Below are 12485 nucleotides of genomic sequence, written 5' to 3'. Positions count from 1 at the left end.
TCAAAATCTCGGCGTTATTTTTAGTTTGTAGGTTTAAATTTCCTTTGCCAATTAATTTGAGATATTTTTAATATACTTGATTTTTTTCTAATTCTTATGAATTTATCCTGCATTCATTAAAATTCAACTTGGATTTGTATCTATTTCATCAAATTCTATTTAATCCCTTGAGTTTTTCTAAATTAATTCCAGTTTTACGAAAACCCAAAAATTATTTTTGATTTAAACCGTTTTTTTAAATTCATTTGAATTAATTTGGGATCCACACAAAATTCTCTAAAATTCTTTTGAATTCTTTAAGATTCTATTTAATTCTTTATAATTCACGTGAATGACCGTGAATTTTTCAAAATTAATTGAATTAATTGAATGTTTCTCCTTTCATTAGAATCCTCTAAATTTGTTCGAATTTTATTGAATTCATTGGTATTTTTATTTACTTATTTTTTTCTATTACTTTAAATTCAGTTGAATTCGTCCTGAATCATGTTTTCTCTCATTTAACTTAGTTAAATGGCAAATTTTATATTTTTTGTATATTTCATTAAAATGATCACTCAAATTTTCATGAATTTCCTAATTTTTCTGAATTATTAATCCACATTAATCCCTTTTAGCCCAATAATAAAATTTTTTTTTGCACCCCAATCTACCTCAAAACCTCCTTTATATATCTTTTTCACGAAGGTAATTCGAAAAAAATAGATCTGTATCTTTATCTAAGCGACCCACATCTCCGAAAACTGAAGGTAGAACGAATCAGCGCTGATAGAATATTTAAAAATACAGATTTTTTAGAGGTACTTACAGGAAGTCCCGGAGGTCCTTGAAGTCCAGGATTTCCATCAATTCCAGGTTCACCAGGTGGTCCAAGTTCTCCAGCTGGGCCTCGAAGTCCTGGAACTCCAGGAAGTCCATCCAATCCTCTCTCTCCCTTAACACCAGGATATCCAGGTCTACAATCTTGACAACGTCCTCCAATGTCTCCTTTTGCTCCAGGTATGCCCGGGAATCCAGGCATACCATCTTTTCCTCTTGGTCCAGTTTCTCCAATTCTTCCAGGGGCTCCAGGAGAGCCAGGTATTCCTTCCAAAGAATCTCCAGGACGTCCTCTCACACCCTGATAACCTCTTTCTCCCTTTTGTCCCTTGGCCCCATCATTTCCAGGAAAACCATCCAAACCTTTTGGTCCCTAGTTTGCAGCATCAAATTTCAGGGTTAAGAAGTCGAAATAAAACATTATACACTAGGGTGGCTCTTATTAAAAAAATTAAACTAATCACAAACAGTTGATTTTCTTTGTAAAATAGCTCAATATTGAAACTAAAAAGATTAATTTTTATCCAGGGAAATGAATTTTCTACCCGAAGACCAATTTTTAACAGGCTACATAAATTTTCAACCAAATAGTTGAATTTTCAACTTAAAATATAAGCTTGTACCAAAAAATAGGATTGTTAACTTTTCGGTTAAAAAAATAATAGTTTTCAACAAAAATAAAAATGAATTATCAACCGACTAAATTAAAAAAAAATGTATACGAATTTTTATCAAAATATTTTAATTCTCAACCAAATGGAAAAGTTTTCAACAAACAATATTAATTCTCTACCCGTATAGATGAATTTTCATCAAAATTGTTAAGTTTTCAAGCTCAATAGTTTTTTTTTCTGTTAAAAGTTCACCTTTTTCAGTTGAAAATGCAACCATTTAGTGAAAATTGTATTAATTTCTCTTGAAATGCGCAATTTAAACGAAAATTAATATTTGTTGAAATTTCGATATTTTTTTCGTTAGAAACCAATTTTTTTAACTGAAAATGTAACTATTCCATTTTTGGTTGAAAGCTAATCTTTTTTAGTTGTTGTTTTAGTTAGTTCTTGATTTATGTTGCTGAAAATTTGTCTTCTTTAATAGAAAATTAATTTCCTTGTTCGAAAATTCATCTTTATAATGTCAAATTGAATTATTTGGTCGAATTCAACTATTTTTGAATATATTTTTTTTATTTAAAATTATATTTTCTTTTCTTGGTTGAAAATCTAACTAATACTTGCTTAAAAGTTGAACTACTTTATGAAACATTTTTTTAATTCATCCATTTACTTGAAAATTGAACTAATTTATTAAAAATTCAATTATTTGATTGTAAATTACATTATTTAATGGAAAATTGGCCTTTTTGATAGAAAATTAATCTTCTTGGTAAAAGTTCATGTTTTTAATTGAAAATTGAAATATTTAGTTAAAGATTCATTGTCTTCATTTCTTTTGTTATAAATTCGTATTTTTGCAGAAAGTTAATCTTCCTGGTCAAAAAATCATCTTTTTGTTCAAAATTCAAGTATTTGATTGAATTTAATTGATTTTATTTAAAATTATCGTTTTTTCGGGTGGAAAATCCAACTATTTTGTTGAAAGTTGACAAACTAATTAGTTAAAAATTCTTTATTCTTTCTTTAAGATTCCTCTGTTTGGTTGAAAATTCATCCTTTTGTTTGAAAATTCGTTGTTTTTTTAAAATTATTTTTTTAAACTGATCATGTGAGTTTTTACTTTTAATTTAAAATTGATCTTTTGTAGTTTAAAATTGATGTTTTGTAGTTACCAAATTCAACTATTTTATCAAATTTATTTGTGTTTCTTATTTATGATTCACATCTTTTTTAGTTGCAAGTTAAAGTACATTATACTTTTGTTTTTTTGCTTAAGTATTCATCTTTTTTGTTGAAAATTTATATTTTTTAGTTTCGAATTCAAGTATTGGGATTCGACTGTTTCTGATGTTAAATTATTATCTTTTTTTTAGTTGGAAATGCATCTACTTGTTTAAAATTGTTACTACTTTGTTCAAAGTTCATTTGGTTGGTGAAAGATTTATCTTCTTGAAAATTAATCTTCTTGGTCAAAAATTAACTTTTTAAATTAAAATTCAACTATATGGTCGAATTTAATTATTTTTTATTTTTAAATTATCGGTTTTTCGGATTGAAAATACAAATTGGTTGCAAGTTGAACTAATTTGGTAAAAATTAATTTTTCTTTGTTAAAAGTTGCACTATTTTGTTAAAAAGTTGTTATTTTTTGGTTAAAAATTAATCTTTTTGACTGGAAAATTAAATATTTCATCTTTAGTTACAAATTCACTATATATTTGAAAATTCTTGTTTTTTTTTGGCCAGAAAATTAATATTCTTGATTAAAAATTCATCTTTGCTGAAAAGTTATCTTTTCTAGTTAAAAATGTAACTACTTTGTTAAAAGTTCATTTTTTTGTTGGAGATTCATATTTTTGGTTAAAAATTTAAATATTATGCTAAAAATTAGTCTTTTTCAGTAGAAAATTAATCTGTTTGGTTAAAAATTCATCTTTTTGGGTTCAACTTTAAAATTCAATTATTTTTAAACTAAGAGCAGCGTTAAGAAACATAAAGGTACATAAAAATATACATTTTTTTGTTTGAAAAATTGCTAAATAACATTTTTCTGTTTTAATTCAATGAGCTACGCAATTAAACGTATAATTCTTGTTTAAATAATTTCTAAATTAACGAAACTAATAATAACATTTTTCACATTAATTATAAGGCTCATAAAATCTATAATATGTACCTATTTTCTCATTTGTACAGGAAACAAATTGATTTGAAATTGTTTAAACCATGAAAGCTTGATTAAAAAATGAGTATTAATCTAAAAACTTATCCATTTATGATTATTCGAGCAAAAATATTTTTTATGTGATTATTATCCTTAATATTGGATGAAACTCCTGGGGATCTTTTGGTCCCCATAAGAGGGTTTAAAAATTTTATATTCATATTTAAAAAGCAGAGATAAAAATAATTGTTTTCACGATATAAACAAGGGCCACCCTAATTATATAAAGGCACTTTCAATGAAAAAAACCTACCATGATCGAAAGTCCTTTTTCTCCAACAGGTCCTCTGAGTCCAGCAGGACCTGGAGGTCCATCAAATCCGCGAGGTCCAATTTCACCAGGAAAACCAGGTAGACCAGATTCTCCTTTCGTTCCCTTTTCACCTGGACGTCCCTCAGGACCAGGTATTCCTGGAATTCCAGGACCTCCTTGATTACCAATCGGTCCTCTAATTCCGGGTGTTCCTGGGAATCCATCCGAGCCTCTAGGTCCAACAGGACCTGGGAATCCCCGAGGTCCTTTCTCGCCTGGTGGTCCAGGTCTTCCTTTACCACCCTAAAGTGATAACAACACAAAAATGTTAATAATTATTATACAAGATTATTAAAAACTCTTCCATGTTTAAGATTTAGGTTTAAATAAGTGAATGGGGCCATCTAAAAATCCTTCCTCTCGGATTACTAAGATAGCTACGTGTTTCGATAAGGTACAAGTACATTTTCACTCTCTAAAAATTGTCTGCAAAATTAAACTCATTTTGCAGATAATCACCAACTGAATTTTGAAGTATTTAATTTATTATTTATTTATATCTCGTGAACAAATAAAGATAACTGAACCTTTTTTTTTAATGAAGCCACAAACTTTATATTTTTTAGTTCAATTATGAAAGTTGTGTGAAAATGTAACTTCATTAAGTTATAACATTCTTTTCGACAATTGCAAATAAAATCGCGAGTCCTGTTTCACGCAGCAATTTTTAGGTGGCCTGTTTCAATTACTTTCACCCATTTACAATTTTAAGTTCTACATTTTTAAGAGTTAGACTTGCAATCTCATGAATTTGGAAGATTTACAATTGATAATTCTTAAATTTTTACGATTTGGATTTTTTAGTTCTTAATTTTTAAAGATATTATATTGCAAGTTCTTCAGTTTTAACGATATGTATAAATACAAATTCTTGAACTTTGATGATTTATAATTGACAACTCTAATTTTGCAGATGTTCCAAATAAAACTTCTTAAATTTTCATGATTTTGGAAATAAAAAGTCAAGTTTTCAATTCTAAATCTTCAAAAATAAAGAAATTTCAAAAATAATGAATTAAAATAGCCGATTTTTTCATTGTAAAATACGAAAGTTGCATAATTTTGTTGTTGTAAATTGTCAAAAGAAAAAACTTCAATTTCATCTAATTTAGAATTCAAAATTCTGCTTTTTTAAAGATTTACAATTGGAAATTCGTCAATTTTTACGATTTGCAATTTTAAATTCTTAATCTTTTTAAGGTTTTAAATTTTAAGTTCTTCTATTTTAAAGTTGTATAAATAAAATTTCTTGTTTTTTGACAGTTTGCAATTGAAAACTCTAATTTTGCAGGTTTACCAAATAAAACTTCATAAATTTTCATGATTTTGGAAATATAAAGTCAAGTTTTTAATTATGATTTTTTCGACATGAAGAATACTCAAATATAAAGCAATAAAATAACAGATTTTTTGATTGTAAAACTCTAAACTTGCATAATTTTTCATTCTAAATGGTCAAAATAAAATCCTTTCAATTCTATATAATTTCAAATTCAAATTTCTACTTTTTTAAACATTTAAAATTTAAAATTCTTTAGTTTTTATTATTTTAAAGATGTATCAATGAAAATTCTCAAATTTTGACGATTTGCAACTGAAAACTCTTTAATTTTACAGATGAACAAATAAAAATTCTTAAATTTTCATGATGTTGGAAATAAAAATTAAAAATTTTAATTGTTAATGTTCCAGAATGAAGAAATTTCAAATATACGTAAAGAATTAAAATTACAGATTCTTAAATTGCAAAACATAAATAGAAGAAGTTTTATATTTAAAGCATCCAAATTATATAATTTTTAATTGCAAAACTTAAAAGTAACATAATTTTTAATTTTAAATTTTCTAAATTAAAAATTCTTAAATTTTAAAGATTGATCAATTAAAACTCTTAAATTTTGATGACTTTCATGATTTTGAAGATCAAAAGCTAAAAATTTGTCATTCTGAATCTTTTAAATTAATGAAACTTAAGATGTAAATCATCGAAATTACAGATTTTTTTTAAACTTAAAAATTGCATAATGTTTATTACGTATAGTAACCATTTTAAAAAACTTTAATTTTAAAGATAAAAAATTAATTAAATTTCTGCAAATTCAAAGAGTTACAATGGAGTAGAAAATAATGCAATTAGAAATGCATTTTTTGGAATTTAAACTAAGGAATTTCTAGCAAATTCAAACAACTCAAAGTGAAAACAGAATTTTATTAGATGTCAAACTGACGTACACTAATAAACTCCCAAACTGAATAGTGGAAAAAAATCAACCTTTAATTTGAACAAAGTAGAATAAATTTGAAAATTATTATCATTATTATTGTAAATTTGAAAAAATAATATAAAATAAAAGATCTATACTTACGCCAGGTGGTCCTGGGGGACCTCTAATACCAGAAATCCCCATAGGTCCATCGTTTCCTGGTTCTCCTTTCGCTCCATCCCGTCCTTGAAGTCCAGGTAATCCATCGTAACCTCTGTCACCCTTGAGACCAATAGAACCTGGTGGACCAGAAAATCCATCCCTACCCTGATTGAATAAAATATTAAAATTATTAACAAAAACACCATCAATTTTTATTAATAACAAATTATCAATAAAAAACGTACTCGAACTCCTGGAGCTCCAGGAAGGCCCTTTTCTCCTTTCATTCCAGCGACTCCAGGTATTCCATAATCTCCTGCAGGACCTGGTTCTCCTATTGGTCCTTCCGATCCTCTATCACCCTGTAAAAGATGTTAAAAATATGAAAAATGTCATGAGGAACAAAAGAAAGTTTTCATAAATATTACAAACTCACTCTATCTCCTTTTGGCCCTGGTTCTCCAGGCGTGCCTTTCGAAGAAGCTGGATTTCCAGTAACTTCTAAAATAGGGGCAGAACGTCCAGGTGGACCCTTCTGGCCCTTGTCTCCTTTAGGTCCTTCGAATCCAAGCCCCATATGACCCTTATCTCCTTTTGGTCCCGCAGGTCCCGGTGCACCCTTTTTTATATTAGTAAATTATTATTATGTTTAATCATTCTTTTGTAATTATTTCGATTTTAAATTTTCTTTCACGTTTGCAGACTGCACACTCTTCCACCTAATCCCATTTTTTTAAGAATCCTCTTTTTCTAGTTTTTCTTTTTTTTTACAATAAGAAAACTAAACTTGTTTTGGTTGAAAGTTAATTCTTTCTAATTGGAAAGTCAACAATTATATTTTTAGTTAAAATCTTACCTCTTTTGGCTAAAAATTCTACTATTTGATTGAAAATTTTATTATTTTGTTGAAAATTGTTTGTTTTTATTTAAAATTTAGGGTTTATTGTTGAAATTTCATTTTCTTAAATTTTCTAATTTTCTAATTTTTTCTAATTTTCTTAACTTTTCTTAACTGATCGTCTTTGAAATATCTGACAAAAGCCATACAAAATATGACAAAACATTATAATAAAACGGCTGGTAGCTCAGGCAATAGCGCTTCGTTTTCATAGCCGAAGGGTTGCGTGTTCGATCCTCGCCTGTCTGCACTATTTTTTTTTATTCAATAAAATCTCTATCAATTTAATTTCTTTAATTATTCTTAATCATTGAAGCGGAAGCGCTGGTAATGAGCTTTCATCACAAACATTATGAACCGAAACTAAAAGACTAAATACTCCCCTTGTAAATATTTAACTATTCCATTTTTGGCTGAAAATCTGTGGCTTTTAGTTGAAGATTTAACTATGTATTACATTTTCCTCCGATAATAAATATATTTTGGTTGACAATTTAACTAATTGGTTAAAATTGGAATAAATTCATTAAAAATTATTTTCAATGGTTTAAGCTTGAACTGTTTTATTAAAAAAAAAACGATTTTGTATTGAAAATTTACATTTTTTAAATATAAATTTAACCATGTGGATGAAATTGAACTTTTTTGTTAAAATTTCGACTGTTTTGTGAAAAATTCGTCTTCTTGGTTTAAAAACTTCCCTGTTTTATTGAAAACTTGTCAGTTTGGATTAAAAATTTTATTACTTTGATAGAAAGTTGAACTATTTAGCTGAGACTACTTAATATTTAACATACAAAATTAAATACGTACGTATTGTCCACGTTCTCCTTTGACACCAGGAGGACCTCGGGGTCCTTCTGGTCCCGGATTTCCAGGAGGACCTCGAACTCCATCAAGTCCAGGTTCTCCCTTTTCTCCAACAGGAATCACTCCTACATAAGCTGACTGTCCCTTATCTCCCTTGGGCCCTGGAGCTCCAGGAAGACCTCTTGGACCTGGTTCCCCGGGACGTCCATCAAGACCTGGGAAACCCTACAAATAAGAAACAACATTGAGTCAAAATCGCATTTGCAAACAAATATACAAATTGGAACAAGAAATGGACTTTGAATTAATAAAAATTGAGTAATCCTTGTATTAATTTATTTGCTAAAATAATATCAACTTACGTCTGTTCCATTGCATCCGTCACGACCAGGTAGACCTGGATTGCCTGGAGGACCCTGGGCTCCTGGAACACCATTGATTCCGGGATATCCAGGAACTCCAGTCATACCCTAGATATTTAATACATAAAAATTAGCCCAATTAGAGATATTTGACACTTATTGTTAGAAGTAATTTTTGTGCTTAAGCAGAGCTGGACAGGGGCATTTAACACTTAGGCGTTGTACCTGTGCCTCAGGAGAGCTGGATAGCGAGATTTGACACCCTGAAGTAATTTGCGGGTCTAGGAAGAGCTGCATAGGCAGATTTAATACCTTTAAATGATTTTTGAAGCTGGTGAGAGCTGGACATGGGGAATTGACAGGTATCGGTGATTTTTGGGGCTAATGAAAGCTGGAAAAGAGGAATTTACACTTAGGGTGATTTTTGGGGTAATAGGCAGCTGGAGAAGAGGATTTTGCACCTACAAGTGATTTTCGGGTCTGGAGAGAGCTGGACAGGGGGATTTGACACTAATGGGTTGTTTCTGGTTCTGGGAAAAGCTGAATAGCGTGATTGGGCTCTTTGGCGTTATTTTTTGAGCTGGAAAAAGCTGTTCAGGGCGCTTTGTGACTTATGAGTGATGCTCGAGACTAGGAAGAGCTGGTCAGTGAAATTTGACACTTAGGTAAAATTTTCGAGACACAGAAGAACTGGAAATGGGGATTTTACACTTAGGGTCGTTTTTGCGGCTGGGGAGAGCTTGATAGTGGGATTTGATGTTAAGGGGTGATTTTTAGGGCTGGGAAAAGCTGGACAATGGTATTTGACAACTAGGGGTAATTTTTGGGGCTGGGGAGAGCTGGACAAGAGGACTTTACATTTCTGTGCGTTTACAATTGAATAATTTGTAATTTAATTTAATTCATAAAATTTAGACTAAGATTTTGAATATTGGACAATTTCATTAGAAATGAGTCAAAATTGGATCATTTCTCAAAGAAAAATTTCTTTGAGTCTCAAAATTGAATGATTTTCGATTTACATTTCGAAAATAAGATATTTTCAAAACGTTAAAAATTAAATACGTTTAAATGAGAACTTTGAAAATTGGACTATTTAAAATTCTAGGGAATTGAAATTTCGTCAAAGCTTTGGAAACGTTACAGTTTTACATTGATATTAAATTTAAAAAATTAACATTAAAATTGATTGCACAAAATTTTTCGAAGTTCAAAATACAAATTCACCTTCATTTTCGCTGTTAAAAATTCTTTTTTTTTAAATTAAAAAGTAATTTGAAATACGCTTCGCTTAAAACAGAAAAAAAAATTTAGTGACAAAAAATTGTGATATTGAACCTTTTCTTAATTTCAAATCGTTTACCATAATTGTCCAATGAAATATTTATTAATTTTAAATGATTCCAATGCTTTAATTCACAAAATTGTTCAACCTACCAATTCAAATTTTTTTTCAATAGTTATAAAATTTTGTAATTTTTAAGGCTTGAATTTGAGAAATTATTATCTTAATTTTTCATTGTTTCAAATTTCGGGCTTTTAATTGAAAGTTGTTTGATTAACAAGTCTTTACTAAAAATTGTGGAACTATGAAGTTTTTCCATTTAATACTCTACGATTTGGAAGAATTAAAAAGAACGAAAGATCACCACGAACAAATTTTTAAAAGATTTAAAAGTAAAATAGACCTGGCTTTTTGAATTTGAATACGGTATTGTGCAATTTGAAAATAGAAGCCGCAAAAAAATTAAAAAATTTGAATGAAAGTATTTTGGAATTTGAACTTTTGAACTATCCTATTTTTGAAAGCAGTAATAGAAAAGTGAAACAGGGACGTTCTAAGTATCTGTTTACATTATTGGATGTAAACATTCCTAGCGATTAAGTTACAGCGATCGTGCCGATTTATTATTATTTTATTATTTATTATTATTTATTTATTATGTTGCGTTGTAAATTTACAAGAACTATTAATTATTTAAACAATTTAAATTTTAAAATTAAGAGTTTAACTTTTTTCGACGACAGAATTTGTTCACGGAGTCAACTAACCCTTTTCTTTGTTGCTTCAGAAAAGAACTAATAATTATTTAAACCTATTAATTCGATGACTCTGTTGTATGTTGCTTTGAAAATTTAAAGAACTATTAATTATTCAAACAATTTCGATCAAAAAACTAAAAGTGACTTTTATTCTACGAGTTCTGCAAGTAAATTTGTTTACGGGGACAACTAAGAATGTTTATTGGATGAATCTTTTCTATATTGCTTTGCAAATTTACAACAACTATTAATTATTTAAATAATTTTAATTTAAAAATTAAAAGTTTGGCCTTTATCCTACGAATCAATTTGATTTCGAAGTCAACAAAGAATGCATATCCGATGACTCTTTTCTAGGTTGCTTTTGTAAATTTACAAGAACTATTAATTATTTGAACCATTTTAATTACAAAATTAAGAGTTTGCCGTTTTTGTACAAGTAAATTTGTTTACGAAGTTAACTAAGAATGTCTATTTTTCATTCACTTGCTTTTTTTATTCTTTTGTTTTTGCTTTGCAAATTAACAAACGCTATTAATTATTTAAACAATGTACTTAAAGATTTAAAGTTTGGCCTTTATCCGATAAATCAATTGGTGTTCGAACTAAACCAAGAATATTTATCCGATGACTTTTTTCTTCGTTGCTTTGTAAATTCACGAGAACTATTAATTATTTCAACAATTTTAATTACAAAATTTAAAGTTTGCCCTTTTCGACTATGAATGTCTATCCGATGACTCTTTTCTATATTACTTTGCAAATTTACAAAAACTATTAATTACTTAAACAATTGTACTTTAAAAAATTTAAGTTTGGCCTTTATCCTGCGAATCTATTTGTTTTCGAATTAAACTAAGACCGCCTATCCGATGACTTTATTCTATGTTGCTTTGTAAATTTACGAGAACTATTAGTTATTTAATCAATTTTAATCAAAAAATTTAAAGTTTCGTGTTTATTCTACGAGTTAATTTGTTTTCGAAATCAACTAGGAATGTCCGTTCGATGACTCTATTCCATGTTCCTTTGTAAATTTATAAGAACTAGTAATTACTGAAAGAATTTCAATTGAAAAATTAAGAGTTTGCTTTTCTTTCTACGAGTAGGCTTCACTTTTTACCATAATCAACTAAAACTATCTTTTCGATGATTTTTTTATCTGATACTTTCAAAATCTAGAACTATTAATTATTTAAAAAAACTTTAACAACATATTTATAGCTTGGCTATTTTTCAAGGAAGAGGCATAATTTGTTTACGGAATGAACTAAGAATGTCTTTCGATGATCATTTTCCACGTTACTTTGTAAATTTATTATAATTATTAATCATTCAAACAATTTTCATAAACATATTGAGAGTTGGGATATTATTCAAATTTGTTTACGAAGTTAACTAAGATTGTCTTTGTGATGTCTCTTTTCTAGGTTATTTGTTAAATTTTCCAGAATTATTAATTATTAATTATTGAAAGAAGTTTCAAAAAACGTTTAGAATTTGGCTATTTTCTAACGAATAGCGTCTTTTTTTTTACATACGAATTTGCTCGAAGTACTCGCATTCGCCTAAACATTTGGTCCGATGAGAGGAAAACTGCAGAAAACCACCTCCCGAGTTTAGTCGGGTTTTCAAAATTCGAGTACAGAACCCGGTCTTTAGTCTATATGGTACCCATGCGAAGTCGTGTATACAGAGAAGTAATTAAAGTAAAAATGATTATCGTGGTATTTTCCTGAACTTAATTTCCGAACAGAATAATTACAAGAAAAGTAGTGGGTCTCGCGTGTAGCGCGCGTAAGAGCTTCTAGTAATCGTAAATTGAAATTATGGATGCAATCTTGATTCGGAAAAAATTAAACGGTTCCTTTAAAAATTAAACACTTATTAATATTTTAATCTTACCCTATCTCCTTTGTTTCCTCGTGGTCCTTGAGGTCCAGGATCACCCTTGTCACCTTTTTGACCCAAAAGACCTTCAATGCCCGGAAATCCAGTTTGACCCCTTGGACCTGCAATTCCTGGAGTTCCAG

The 12485-nt window shown here is 28.9% G+C and overlaps 1 protein-coding gene across 1 annotated transcript in view; it reads right to left on the bottom strand.

Moving 5' to 3' along the window:
- Positions 1-12485, bottom strand: part of LOC117180550 (collagen alpha-1(IV) chain) — a 117069-nt gene that overhangs the window by 83006 nt on the left and 21578 nt on the right. The window contains exons 3-10 of the mRNA XM_033373046.1: positions 12358-12485; positions 8410-8517; positions 8051-8272; positions 6776-6958; positions 6585-6701; positions 6340-6504; positions 3914-4216; positions 809-1192 (exon numbers count right to left, since the gene is read on the bottom strand). Coding sequence (XP_033228937.1) covers positions 809-1192; positions 3914-4216; positions 6340-6504; positions 6585-6701; positions 6776-6958; positions 8051-8272; positions 8410-8517; positions 12358-12485 — 1610 coding nt within the window. The remainder of the gene's footprint in view (positions 1-808; positions 1193-3913; positions 4217-6339; positions 6505-6584; positions 6702-6775; positions 6959-8050; positions 8273-8409; positions 8518-12357) is intronic.

Source organism: Belonocnema kinseyi, chromosome 9 (genome assembly GCF_010883055.1).
Source record: "Belonocnema kinseyi isolate 2016_QV_RU_SX_M_011 chromosome 9, B_treatae_v1, whole genome shotgun sequence".
Lineage (NCBI taxonomy): Eukaryota > Metazoa > Arthropoda > Insecta > Hymenoptera > Cynipidae > Belonocnema > Belonocnema kinseyi.
This window is presented reverse-complemented; position numbering and strand designations above follow the sequence as displayed.